The 15,394-nt window shown below is 47.2% G+C and overlaps 1 protein-coding gene across 8 annotated transcripts in view; it reads left to right on the plus strand.

The window, feature by feature from the left end:
* The window catches only part of agap1 (ArfGAP with GTPase domain, ankyrin repeat and PH domain 1), a 318,347-nt gene that overhangs the window by 230,279 nt on the left and 72,674 nt on the right, over positions 1-15,394 (plus strand). For 7 of the 8 annotated variants that reach the window (XM_082963618.1, XM_082963619.1, XM_082963617.1 and 4 more), the window contains one exon: positions 11,651-11,812. In XM_082963618.1, the coding sequence (XP_082819744.1) occupies positions 11,651-11,812 (162 nt within the window). The remainder of the gene's footprint in view (positions 1-11,650; positions 11,813-15,394) is intronic. The other variant, XM_082963614.1, reaches the window with a different exon arrangement.

The raw sequence follows: 15,394 nt of genomic DNA on the forward strand, positions 1-15,394 counted from the left end.
GGACACAGCCATTCTCAGACCCTGTATTACTGTTACTAGCTGGACACAGCCACACTCAGACCCTGTATTACTGTTCCTAGCTGGACACAGCCTCACTCAGACCCTGTATTACTGTTCCTAGCTGGACACATCCACACTCAGACCCTTTATTACTGTTAATAGCTGGACACATCCACACTCAGACCCTGTATCACTGTTACTAGCTGGACACATCCACACTCAGACCCTGTATCACTGTTACTAGCTGGACACAGCCACACTCAGACCCTGTATCACTGTTACTAGCTGGACACATCCACACTCAGACCCTGTATCACTGTTACTAGCTGGACACAGCCACACTCAGACCCTGTATTACTGTTACTAGCTGGACACATCCACACTCAGACCCTGTATTACTGTTCCTAGCTGGACACATCCACACTCAGACCCTGTATTACTGTTCCTAGCTGGACACATCCACACTCAGACCCTGTATTACTGTTACTAGCTGGACACATCCACACTCAGACCCTGTATTACTGTTACTTGCTGGACACATCCACACTCAGACCCTGTATTACTGTTACTAGCTGGACACAGCCTCACTCAGACCCTGTATTACTGTTACTAGCTGGACACATCCACACTCAGACCCTGTATTACTGTTCCTAGCTGGACACAGCCACACTCAGACCCTGTATCACTGTTACTAGCTGGACACAGCCACACTCAGACCCTGTATCACTGTTACTAGCTGGACACAGCCACACTCAGACCCTGTATCACTGTTACTAGCTGGACACATCCACACTCAGACCCTGTATCACTGTTACTAGCTGGACACAGCCACACTCAGACCCTGTATTACTGTTACTAGCTGGACACATCCACACTCAGACCCTGTATTACTGTTCCTAGCTGGACACAGCCTCACTCAGACCCTGTATTACTGTTCCTAGCTGGACACATCCACACTCAGACCCTGTATCACTGTTACTAGCTGGACACATCTACACTCAGACCCTTTATTACTGTTCCTAGCTGGACACATCCACACTCAGACCCTGTATCACTGTTACTAGCTGGACACATCCACACTCAGACCCTGTATTACTGTTACTAGCTGGACACATCCACACTCAGACCCTGTATTACTGTTACTAGCTGGACACAGCCACACTCAGACCCTGTATCACTGTTACTAGCTGGACACATACACACTCAGACCCTGTATTACTGTTACTAGCTGGACACATCCACACTCAGACCCTGTATTACTGTTACTAGCTGGACACAGCCACACTCAGACCCTGTATTACTGTTCCTAGCTGGACACATCCACACTCAGACCCTGTATCACTGTTCCTAGCTGGACACAGCCTCACTCAGACCCTGTATTACTGTTACTAGCTGGACACATCCACACTCAGACCCTGTATCACTGTTCCTAGCTGGACACAGCCTCACTCAGACCCTGTATCACTGTTACTAGCTGGACACATCCACACTCAGACCCTGTATTACTGTTCCTAGCTGGACACATCCACACTCAGACCCTGTATCACTGTTACTAGCTGGACACATCCACACTCAGACCCTGTATCACTGTTACTAGCTGGACACATCCACACTCAGACCCTGTATCACTGTTACTAGCTGGACACATCCACACTCAGACCCTGTATCACTGTTCCTAGCTGGACACATCCACACTCAGACCCTGTATTATTGTTACTAGCTGGACACATCCACACTCAGACCCTGTATCACTGTTCCTAGCTGGACACATCCACACTCAGACCCTGTATTACTGTTACTAGCTGGACACATCCACACTCAGACCCTGTATTACTGTTCCTAGCTGGACACATCCACACTCAGACCCTGTATCGCTGGACACAGCCACACTCAGACCCTGTATTACTGTTCCTAGCTGGACACAGCCACACTCAGACCCTGTATCACTGTTCCTAGCTGGACACAGCCACACTCAGACCCTGTATTACTGTTCCTAGCTGGACACAGCCTCACTCAGACCCTGTATTACTGTTACTAGCTGGACACATCCACACTCAGACCCTGTATCACTGTTCCTAGCTGGACACAGCCTCACTCAGACCCTGTATCACTAGCTGGACACATCCACACTCAGACCCTGTATCACTGTTCCTAGCTGGACACAGCCTCACTCAGACCCTGTATCACTAGCTGGACACATCCACACTCAGACCCTGTATCACTGTTACTAGCTGGACACAGCCTCACTCAGACCCTGTATCACTGTTACTAGCTGGACACAGCCACACTCAGACCCTGTATTACTGTTCCTAGCTGGACACATCCACACTCAGACCCTGTATTACTGTTCCTAGCTGGACACAGCCTCACTCAGACCCTGTATCACTGTTCCTAGCTGGACACAGCCTCACTCAGACCCTGTATTACTGTTCCTAGCTGGACACAACCACACTCAGACCCTGTATTACTGTTCCTAGCTGGACACATCCACACTCAGACCCTGTATTACTGTTACTAGCTGGACACATCCACACTCAGACCCTGTATTACTGTTACTAGCTGGACACAGCCACACTCAGACCCTGTATTACTGTTACTAGCTGGACACATCCACACTCAGACCCTGTATTACTGTTCCTAGCTGGACACATCCACACTCAGACCCTGTATTACTGTTACTAGCTGGACACAGCCTCACTCAGACCCTGTATCACTGTTACTAGCTGGACACATCCACACTCAGACCCTGTATCACTGTTCCTAGCTGGACACAGCCACACTCATCTCCTGTATTACTGCTTCCCTAGCTGGACACATCCACACTCATCTCCTGTATTACTGTTACTAGCTGGACACATCCACACTCATCTCCTGTATTACTGCTTCCCTAGCTGGACACATCCACACTCATCTCCTGTATTACTGCTTCCCTAGTTGGACACATCCACACTCATCTCCTGTATTACTGCTTCCCTAGCTGGACACATCCACACTCAGCTCCTGTATTACTGCTTCCCTAGCTGGACACATCCACACTCTGCTCCTGTATTACTGCTTCCCTAGCTGGACACAGCCACACTCAGACCCTGTATCACTGTTACTAGCTGGACACATCCACACTCAGACCCTGTATCACTGTTACTAGCTGGACACAACCACACTCAGACCCTGTATCACTGTTACTAGCTGGACACATCCACACTCAGACCCTGTATCACTGTTACTAGCTGGACACATCCACACTCAGACCCTGTATTACTGTTACTAGCTGGACACATCCACACTCAGACCCTGTATTACTGTTACTTGCTGGACACATCCACACTCAGACCCTGTATTACTGTTCCTAGCTGGACACAGCCTCACTCAGACCCTGTATTACTGTTCCTAGCTGGACACAGCCACACTCAGACCCTGTATTACTGTTACTAGCTGGACACAGCCACACTCAGACCCTGTATCACTGTTACTAGCTGGACACATCCACACTCAGACCCTGTATCACTGTTACTGGCTGGACACAGCCTCACTCAGACCCTGTATTACTGTTCCTAGCTGGACACATCCACACTCAGACCCTGTATTACTGTTACTAGCTGGACACAGCCACACTCAGACCCTGTATTACTGTTCCTAGCTGGACACATCCACACTCAGACCCTGTATTACTGTTCCTAGCTGGACACATCCACACTCAGACCCTGTATTACTGTTACTAGCTGGACACAGCCTCACTCAGACCCTGTATTACTGTTACTAGCTGGACACAGCCATTCTCAGACCCTGTATTACTGTTACTAGCTGGACACAGCCACACTCAGACCCTGTATTACTGTTCCTAGCTGGACAGAGCCTCACTCAGACCCTGTATTACTGTTCCTAGCTGGACACAGCCTCACTCAGACCCTGTATTACTGTTCCTAGCTGGACACATCCACACTCAGACCCTTTATTACTGTTACTAGCTGGACACAGCCACACTCAGACCCTGTATTACTGTTCCTAGCTGGACACAGCCACACTCAGACCCTGTATTACTGTTCCTAGCTAGACACATCCACACTCAGACCCTGTATCACTGTTACTAGCTGGACACATCCACACTCAGACCCTGTATTACTGTTACATGCTGGACACATCCACACTCAGACCCTGTATTACTGTTACATGCTGGACACAGCCACACTCAGACCCTGTATTACTGTTCCTAGCTAGACACATCCACACTCAGACCCTGTATTACTGTTACTAGCTGGACACAGCCACACTCAGACCCTGTATTACTGTTACATGCTGGACACAGCCACACTCAGACCCTGTATTACTGTTCCTAGCTGGACACAGCCTCACTCAGACCCTGTATTACTGTTCCTAGCTGGACACATCCACACTCAGACCCTTTATTACTGTTCCTAGCTGGACACATCCACACTTAGACCCTGTATTACTGTTCCTAGCTGGACACATCCACACTCAGACCCTGTATTACTGTTCCTAGCTGGACACATCCACACTCAGACCCTGTATTACTGTTACTAGCTGGACACATCCACACTCAGACCCTGTATTACTTTTCCTAGCTGGACACATCCACACTCAGACCCTGTATTACTGTTCCTAGCTGGACACATCCACACTCAGACCCTTTATTACTGTTCCTAGCTGGACACAGCCATTCTCAGACCCTGTATTACTGTTACTAGCTGGACACAGCCACACTCAGACCCTGTATTACTGTTCCTAGCTGGACACAGCCTCACTCAGACCCTGTATTACTGTTCCTAGCTGGACACATCCACACTCAGACCCTTTATTACTGTTAATAGCTGGACACATCCACACTCAGACCCTGTATCACTGTTACTAGCTGGACACATCCACACTCAGACCCTGTATCACTGTTACTAGCTGGACACAGCCACACTCAGACCCTGTATCACTGTTACTAGCTGGACACATCCACACTCAGACCCTGTATCACTGTTACTAGCTGGACACAGCCACACTCAGACCCTGTATTACTGTTACTAGCTGGACACATCCACACTCAGACCCTGTATTACTGTTCCTAGCTGGACACATCCACACTCAGACCCTGTATTACTGTTCCTAGCTGGACACATCCACACTCAGACCCTGTATTACTGTTACTAGCTGGACACATCCACACTCAGACCCTGTATTACTGTTACTTGCTGGACACATCCACACTCAGACCCTGTATTACTGTTACTAGCTGGACACAGCCTCACTCAGACCCTGTATTACTGTTACTAGCTGGACACATCCACACTCAGACCCTGTATTACTGTTCCTAGCTGGACACAGCCACACTCAGACCCTGTATCACTGTTACTAGCTGGACACAGCCACACTCAGACCCTGTATCACTGTTACTAGCTGGACACAGCCACACTCAGACCCTGTATCACTGTTACTAGCTGGACACATCCACACTCAGACCCTGTATCACTGTTACTAGCTGGACACAGCCACACTCAGACCCTGTATTACTGTTACTAGCTGGACACATCCACACTCAGACCCTGTATTACTGTTCCTAGCTGGACACAGCCTCACTCAGACCCTGTATTACTGTTCCTAGCTGGACACATCCACACTCAGACCCTGTATCACTGTTACTAGCTGGACACATCTACACTCAGACCCTTTATTACTGTTCCTAGCTGGACACATCCACACTCAGACCCTGTATCACTGTTACTAGCTGGACACATCCACACTCAGACCCTGTATTACTGTTACTAGCTGGACACATCCACACTCAGACCCTGTATTACTGTTACTAGCTGGACACAGCCACACTCAGACCCTGTATCACTGTTACTAGCTGGACACATACACACTCAGACCCTGTATTACTGTTACTAGCTGGACACATCCACACTCAGACCCTGTATTACTGTTACTAGCTGGACACAGCCACACTCAGACCCTGTATTACTGTTCCTAGCTGGACACATCCACACTCAGACCCTGTATCACTGTTCCTAGCTGGACACAGCCTCACTCAGACCCTGTATTACTGTTACTAGCTGGACACATCCACACTCAGACCCTGTATCACTGTTCCTAGCTGGACACAGCCTCACTCAGACCCTGTATCACTGTTACTAGCTGGACACATCCACACTCAGACCCTGTATTACTGTTCCTAGCTGGACACATCCACACTCAGACCCTGTATCACTGTTACTAGCTGGACACATCCACACTCAGACCCTGTATCACTGTTACTAGCTGGACACATCCACACTCAGACCCTGTATCACTGTTACTAGCTGGACACATCCACACTCAGACCCTGTATCACTGTTACTAGCTGGACACAGCCACACTCAGACCCTGTATCACTGTTACTAGCTGGACACAGCCACACTCAGACCCTGTATCACTGTTACTAGCTGGACACATCCACACTCAGACCCTGTATCACTGTTACTAGCTGGACACAGCCACACTCAGACCCTGTATTACTGTTACTAGCTGGACACATCCACACTCAGACCCTGTATTACTGTTCCTAGCTGGACACAGCCTCACTCAGACCCTGTATTACTGTTCCTAGCTGGACACAGCCTCACTCAGACCCTGTATTACTGTTACATGCTGGACACATCCACACTCAGACCCTGTATTACTGTTACTAGCTGGACACAGCCACACTCAGACCCTGTATTACTGTTCCTAGCTGGACACAGCCTCACTCAGACCCTGTATTACTGTTACATGCTGGACACATCCACACTTAGACCCTGTATTACTGTTACTAGCTGGACACAGCCACACTCAGACCCTGTATTACTGTTCCTAGCTGGACACATCTACACTCAGACCCTGTATCACTGTTACTAGCTGGACACATCCACACTCAGACCCTGTATTACTGTTACATGCTGGACACATCCACACTCAGACCCTGTATTACTGTTACTAGCTGGACACAGCCACACTCAGACCCTGTATCGCTGGACACAGCCTCACTCAGACCCTGTAATTCTGTTCCTAGCTGGACACAGCCACACTCAGACCCTGTATCACTGTTAGTAGCTGGACACGGCCACACTCAGACCCTGTATTACTGTTCCTAGCTGGACACATCCACACTCAGACCCTGTATTACTGTTACTAGCTGGACACATCCACACTCAGACCCTGTATTACTGTTCCTAGCTGGACACAGCCACACTCAGACCCTGTATTACTGTTACTTGCTGGACACATCCACACTCAGACCCTGTATTACTGTTCCTAGCTGGACACAGCCACACTCAGACCCTGTATTACTGTTCCTAGCTGGACACAGCCACACTCAGACCCTGTATCACTGTTACTAGCTGGACACATCCACACTCAGACCCTGTATCACTGTTACTAGCTGGACACATCCACACTCAGACCCTGTATTACTGTTACTAGCTGGACACATCCACACTCAGACCCTGTATTACTGTTCCTAGCTGGACACAGCCACACTCAGACCCTGTATTACTGTTACTAGCTGGACACATCCACACTCAGACCCTTTATTACTGTTACTAGCTGGACACAGCCACACTCAGACCCTGTATTACTGTTCCTAGCTGGACACAGCCACACTCAGACCCTGTATTACTGTTCCTAGCTAGACACATCCACACTCAGACCCTGTATCACTGTTACTAGCTGGACACATCCACACTCAGACCCTGTATTACTGTTACATGCTGGACACATCCACACTCAGACCCTGTATTACTGTTACATGCTGGACACAGCCACACTCAGACCCTGTATTACTGTTCCTAGCTGGACACATCTACACTCAGACCCTGTATCACTGTTACTAGCTGGACACATCCACACTCAGACCCTGTATTACTGTTACATGCTGGACACATCCACACTCAGACCCTGTATTACTGTTACTAGCTGGACACAGCCACACTCAGACCCTGTATCGCTGGACACAGCCTCACTCAGACCCTGTAATTCTGTTCCTAGCTGGACACGGCCACACTCAGACCCTGTATTACTGTTCCTAGCTGGACACATCCACACACAGACCCTGTATCACTGTTACAAGCTGGACACATCCACACTCAGACCCTGTATTACTCTTCCTAGCTGGACACATCCACACTCAGACCCTGTATTACTGTTACTAGCTGGACACAGCCACACTCAGACCCTGTATTACTGTTACTAGCTGGACACAGCCTCACTCAGACCCTGTATTACTGTTACATGCTGGACACAGCCACACTCAGACCCTGTATTACTGTTCCTAGCTGGACACATCCACACTCAGACCCTGTATCACTGTTACTAGCTGGACACATCCACACTCAGACCCTGTATTACTGTTACATGCTGGACACAGCCACACTCAGACCCTGTATTACTGTTCCTAGCTGGACACATCCACACTCAGACCCTGTATCAATGTTACTAGCTGGACACATCCACACTCAGACCCTGTATTACTGTTCCTAGCTGGACACATCCACACTCAGACCCTTTATCAATGTTACTAGCTGGACACATCCACACTCAGACCCTTTATCAATGTTACTAGCTGGACACATCCACACTCAGACCCTGTATTACTGTTCCTAGCTGGACACAGCCACACTCAGACCCTGTATTACTGTTACTAGCTGGACACATCCACACTCAGACCCTGTATTACTGTTCTTAGCTGGACACAGCCACACTCAGACCCTGTATTACTGTTACTAGCTGGACACATCCACACTCAGACCCTGTATTACTTTTACTAGCTGGACACAGCCACACTCAGACCCTGTATTACTGTTACTAGCTGGACACAGCCTCACTCAGACCCTGTATTGCTCTTACTAGCTGGACACGTCCACACTCAGACCCTGTATTACTGTTACTAGCTGGACACATCCACACTCAGACCCTGTATTACTGTTACTAGCTGGACACATCCACACTCAGACCCTGTATTACTGTTCCTAGCTGGACACAGCCTCACTCGGTAAAAAAGAAAGGGGGGGGGGGGGTCAAAATTCTGTTTACATGGATATGCTTCTTAATTAGGCCTATTTGAAACAAGTGATTTCACTTTGTTATTATCATGGCATTTCATTATTCAGGTTATTAATTATAAATATTACTACAATTCAGAAATTCCAGGTTGGAGATTATCTCTCATTTTCATATTTGCATAACATTAAAGGAGTCTGAACAAAGATGCTTACCTTGTCTGCAGCTTTTCTGCATATTTACCTTTTTTTTTTATACAGATCCAATTCCGACGCACAAAATCATTCAAACGTAGTCCGTTGTGTTTTCTCCCACTTTTCCCCAAGTATTTGTATAACGTCACAAACCCTGCTGCTGCGGTCATTCGATGGTAGTGGCATATGTTCTTCAAAGAGAGGACGGCGTAACGAGAGAAGTAATGTAATCTGAGCTACTGAAAATAGGCCTTTTACCAGATGAAATCATGACAAGAGTGTTTGATTCTTATTAAGAGATGGAGACCAGACAGGCTACTTTAGGAAAGGTACATATAGGCCTGTAGAGAGAATCAGTCAACTCACACCGTTCAGTCAAAACCACCAGCGTAGTATGTCAGACACAAGCAAATATTTCTCCTTTCCTTAAAACATATAAAAAGAACTTGGCCTACCTTAGTCTTTCTGAAAGTAGACTATAAGATAATGAATTGACAAGGAAAGTATGAAGGGACAGCTGTGATATAGCATGAAATTGACTATCATTACAATAGAAACAAATACATGCAAAAAAAATAAAATAAATGCGGACTTCGTTGACTTGCAGTATGAGGTGAGGAAGCTCACTCCTTTTTCTCTCCAATTTCGTGATCTCCAATTGGTAGTTAATCTTGTCCCATCGCTGCAACTCCCCTACGGACTCGGAAGAGGCGAAGGTTGAGAGCCATGCGTCCTCCGAAACACGACCCTGCCAAGCCATACTGCTTCTTGACACACTGCTCGCTTAACTCGGAAGCCAGCCGCACCAATGTGTCGGAGGAAACACCGTACAGCCGGCGACCGAAGTCAGCGTGCATGCGCCCGGCCCGCCACAAGGAGTCGCTAGAGTGCGATGGGACATGGACATCCCGGTCGACCAAACCCTCCCCTAACCCGGATGACGCTTGGCCAATTGTGTGCCGCCTCATGGGTCTCCCGTTCGCAGCCTGCTATGACACAGTCTGGGATCGAACCCGGCTCTGTAGTGATGCCTCTATCACTGCGATGCAGTGCCTTAGATCGCTGCGCTACTCGGGAGGCAAATTCTCCTTGTGTTGGTGAGTTAAGATTATCAGAAATCAGACATCCCCAAATGGGCCCTTTCCTTCCTTGAACATTTGTGAGAGGCAGGCCAGGTTCTTCTATGCATGTTCAGGGGCGTGCGCTCTGTCAACATTAACAGGACAGAGAAACCAGACACATGCTCATTGCTCACATGGAGCATATAAATGATGGTATGAAATAAACCACAACTTGTTTCTCACAACGTTTCCACTCCGAGAATGTAATGGTAAATTACTATAATTAATACATCCATGAACAGAAATTAATGTTACTAAATGACAGGGATAAACGGTAAATTGGCTGTTTTACAAACAGTAGGCTACCACGTGCATTCATAAAAGAGCATTGCGGGCCGTCTCTGTTTAGCCCAGGCTACTATTCTACTTAGCGGGGATAGGAGGGCGTACATTTTTTGGGGGGTCTCGCCTAGGGCGGGATATGGACCAGGACCGGCCCTGATCAGCGTTGATTAGTCTATAAATTAAGAAAAGATTCTGTATCAATTTGAATAGTCAGACACATCCCCTAAAATGTAAAATACCTATTTATTTATTTATTTACTAGCAAGCAATGAAAACGTGCATTGAATAAAAGAAAGTCAACACATCAAAGTTCCATAGTCTATAGAGCTGAACACCCCCGCGTCTAGCAGATGAGCTGCTCCAGCATCAAAGTTCCATAGTCTATAGAGCTGAACACCCCCGCGTCTAGCAGATGAGCTGCTCCAGCATCAAAGTTCCATAGTCTATAGAGCTGAACACCCCCGCGTCTAGCAGATGAGCTGCTCCAGCATCAAAGTTCCATAGTCTATAGAGCTTAACACCCCCATGTCTAGCAGATGAGCTGCTCCAGCATCAAAGTTCCATAGTCTATAGAGCTTAACACCCCCATGTCTAGCAGATGAGCTGCTCCAGCATTAAAGTTCCATAGTCTATAGAGCTGAACACCCCCGCGTCTAGCAGATGAGCTGCTCCAGCATCAAAGGACAGTTGGAAAGAGGAAGAGATGTAGAAAGTTTAATAGACCAAGTTAGCAAAACAACTGCTTATAATCATTAGTAAAGTTTATCTACATGAAAATAAAGTTAAATATATATATTTTTTATCCTAAAATGAATGTAGGCATGTTTTAAACGCTTTTGACGGTTATTTTATTTTCATGACCGTCTTCATCCATAACCGTCAGTTACACGGTTATTCAGTTACCTTCACAGCCCTAGTTGCTGTTTACTCTTGGTTACTCAACATATTTTCAAAAGTATTTCTGGTCCTTCATCGCTTCCATTTTCTTGTTGTGGAGAAGCAGAATTATCTAACGGTCTGTCTCTTTCCCTGTAGACACGGGTCTGGGAGAGTCTGTGTGCTCCAGCCCCTCCATCTCCAACACCACCAGCCCTAAGATGGACCCGCCCCCCTCGCCGCACGCCAACCGCAAGAAGCACCGCCGGAAGAAGAGCACCAGCAACTTCAAAGCCGACGGCCTCTCTGGTACTGCGGAAGGTAACGCCATCTCCCCTCCCCTCTCCGTTTTCCAGCCCTGGTCCGCCCGCTAAAACGCTCCCCCTAGCTAACGAACACCAAGGCTATACACTAACTGGGTTCTAGGTGCTAAGCTGCTCTGCTATTGAATGAATGAGTCTGGAAAAGAATGCAGCAACAAACCTAGGAAGTACAAAACTATGATTAACCTATTGATTTCAGATAACTAATGATTGTCAATGATGGCTGAATATCTAACTAGGCTTACCCTTTAGTCTTGGACCAGGTAACTCTTTTAAAGAGATTTTATTCCAATGATATTAAACCGGATAAATACATGGTACGTTAAATGAATATTTGAATATGATAAGGCACCGTATGTTGCCGTAGGAACAGGTATGGGAAACGCAGCCATGTCTTCCCACGAGCCCCCTTACGTCACTCTGCTTGTGGAAGGGGGTTCCCCATTCTTTTCTCTCATCCCTCCATTCCTCCTCTCTTTCTGTCTGTCTGTCAGTCAGATGTGTGTTTTCAGCACTGCTAATAGTAAACATGACATAGTACTCTGTCACAATGAATGGCACTGAATGGATTGCTCTTAAACACACGTTTACTTGTGGATACACAGGTGTTAATAGGCTCAAATACACTCTCTTGGGGTATCAAACACACTGATGCATCCTCACTCATGCGCACACACACACACACACACACACATACACAAAACGTCACATACCATTGTGAATGGGAGTGGAACAGATTCAGAGTTGGTAGCAGATGTGTGATGTAATGTGTAGCACTTCCATCAGAGGGAATCACGTGGCTGACAAGACAAGTGCCTGTCTTCTGTCTCTGTCTGGGGTCACTCCATCTCCTCGCCTGCCTGCCTGGCTGGCTGGCTGGCTGGCTGGGACTGGGAGGAATACTGGAGCAGATAGACTACTGGGAATGGGACATTATAATGCAGGGGGCTGAATGTGTAATATATTTCACCTAGCTCGCAAACAGGCCATGTTGAATGTAGGAAATGAATGGAACTTACTATGTGTGTTTATCTGAGGTGAGTGATCTGACACCGTTTGATGTGTGTTTATCTGAGGTGAGTGGTCTGACACCGTCTGATATGTGTTTATCTGAGGTGAGTGATCTGACACCGTTTGATGTGTGTTTATCTGAGGTGAGTGATCTGACACCGTTTGATGTGTGTTTATCTGAGGCGAGTGATCTGACACCGTTTGAAATCATCGTAGTACCCAGCGGGCTTTATGAAACTACCAAAGGCGTCCAGCGGCTGGTCCATATCTTCACTCTTGAAACTGATTTAATATTCATTCAATCTCCTTCATAGTTAGAATGGCGCTGTTGGTAGTAGCGTCCATTTTATTGGCTGCTAACCATAAAATGTATTTTTTGTATATAATATTTCCGCCATTGTTTCCTATGAACGTAAAAGAGCTTCTGGACATCAGAACAGCTATCGCTAACCTTGATTTGGACGAGGTGAAACTTATATTGATCATCCGGACCAGACCCAAAGCCCAGACACGAAGGAGGAGGAGACGGCGCTATAGAAGCCGGCGTGCAGGATACATGACGAGACTATATCGGAGAGTGGATAAACCACCTCTACCCGCCGTGCTATTGGCGAACGTGCAATCACTGGAGAATAAACTGGATGAGCGCCGTTCGAGACTATCCTGTCAACGTGATCTGAAAAACTGTAATATCCTATGTTTCTCTGAGTCGTGGCTGAACAAGGACATGGTAAATATAAATCAAGGTTGTTTTTCTATACAGCGGCAGAACAGAGCAGTGGCATCGGGGAAGCTCAGGGGAGGTGGTGTCTTTCTTATCAACAGCTGGTGCGTGATCTCTAATATTAAGGAAGTCTCGAGGTTCTGCTTGCCTGAGTTAGAATACCCCATGATAAGCTGTAGATCATACTATTTACCAAGAGAGTTTTCATCTATCAAACGAGCTAAATACCTTCTATGTTCGCTTCGAGGCAAGCAACACTAAACCATGAGTGCACCAGCTGTTCCAGACGACTGTGTGACCACGCTGTCCGTAGCCGAAGTAAGACCTTTAAACTAGGGATGCACGATATATCGGTAAGCATATCGTAATTGGCCGATATTAGCTAGAAATGCCAACATCGGCATCAGTCCGATGTCTAGTTTAACGCCAATGTGCAAAACCCATGTCAAAGCTGACGTGCATACCTATATAACATAGCTATATGATGTAATGACAAAAAATACAGCGCTACATAGAGCAAAAGCAGAAAAATACTAAGTGCACACTTCCAACAACTAAACAAGTTCAAGTCGAGCAGTCATTTGAAAGAGTAAGAACATTTCAGCGAGACAACTCAAAAGGTGAAATCCATTAACGCCAAGATAATGGAATTCATTGCTCTTGACAATCAACCATTCTTTGTCGTGGGTGATGTTGGCTTTCGCCCACTGGTCGAGCACCTCAAACCCCGGTAGGCGCTATGTTGCCCTACCGGAGTTACACAGTATTGTTGAAACGCACATCCATGAGCTACTTGCTATGGGCATTACTGCTATTAGCTTCACGACTGACATTTGGACCAGCGATGTCAGCCCCATGAGCATGCTGAGTCTGACAGCACAGTGGGTCGACGAGGATTTCGTACTGAGGAAAGTTGTATTTCATGCTCATGAATGTGCTGGTTGTCATACCGCTACTGCCGTTTCAATTGCATTTGAGAACATGTTTGAAACTTGGAAACATGAACAGACTCTAACTCCATTCAAAGAACTGACTGGAGAAATAAGCTCATCAACAGTGTCTGTAGCAGACGTGATACCCTCTGTCATGGTATTGACATGTCTGCTCAACAACACTGCCGACACAGACCGTGGGGTTAAAACTGCCCACACAGACCGTGGGGTTAAAACTGCCCACACAGACCGTGGGGTTAAAACTGCCCACACAGACCGTGGGGTTAAAACTGCCCCACGCCGTGGGGTTAAAATTGCCCACACAGACCGTGGGGTTAAAACTGCGCACACAGACCGTGGGGTTAAAACTGCCCACACAGACCGTGGGGTTAAAACTGCCCACACAGACCGTGGGGTTAAAACTGCCCACACAGACCGTGGGGTTAAAACTGCCCACACAGACCGTGGGGTTAAAACTGCCCACACAGACCGTGGGGTTAAAACTGCCCACACAGACCGTGGGGTTAAAACTTGCAGAAGTACTCTATAAGAGGGTGTCAACTCGCAATTCGGTGGCATTTTCTCTGAGCCTCTACTGTGTCGCCACCATGCTCGATGCTAGGTACAAGGACCGCTACTTCAATGGTTTTGTTTTGTCAAGGAAAATATCAGATATCGCTATCGGCCAAAAATGTTGTTGCATCCCTACTTTAAACAGGTTAGCATTCACAAGGCCACAGGGTCAGGTGGATTACCAGGACAGGGACTCGGAGCATTCGCTGACCAGCTGGCAAGTGTCTAAACTTACCTACATGTTTCAAGCAGACCACCATTGTCCCTGTACCCAAGAACACCAAGGTAACCTGTCTAAATGACTATCGCCCTGTAGCATTCACATCTGTAGCCATGATAT

Source organism: Salmo salar, chromosome 17 (assembly GCF_965601325.2).
Source record: "Salmo salar chromosome 17, fSalSal1, whole genome shotgun sequence".
Lineage (NCBI taxonomy): Eukaryota > Metazoa > Chordata > Actinopteri > Salmoniformes > Salmonidae > Salmo > Salmo salar.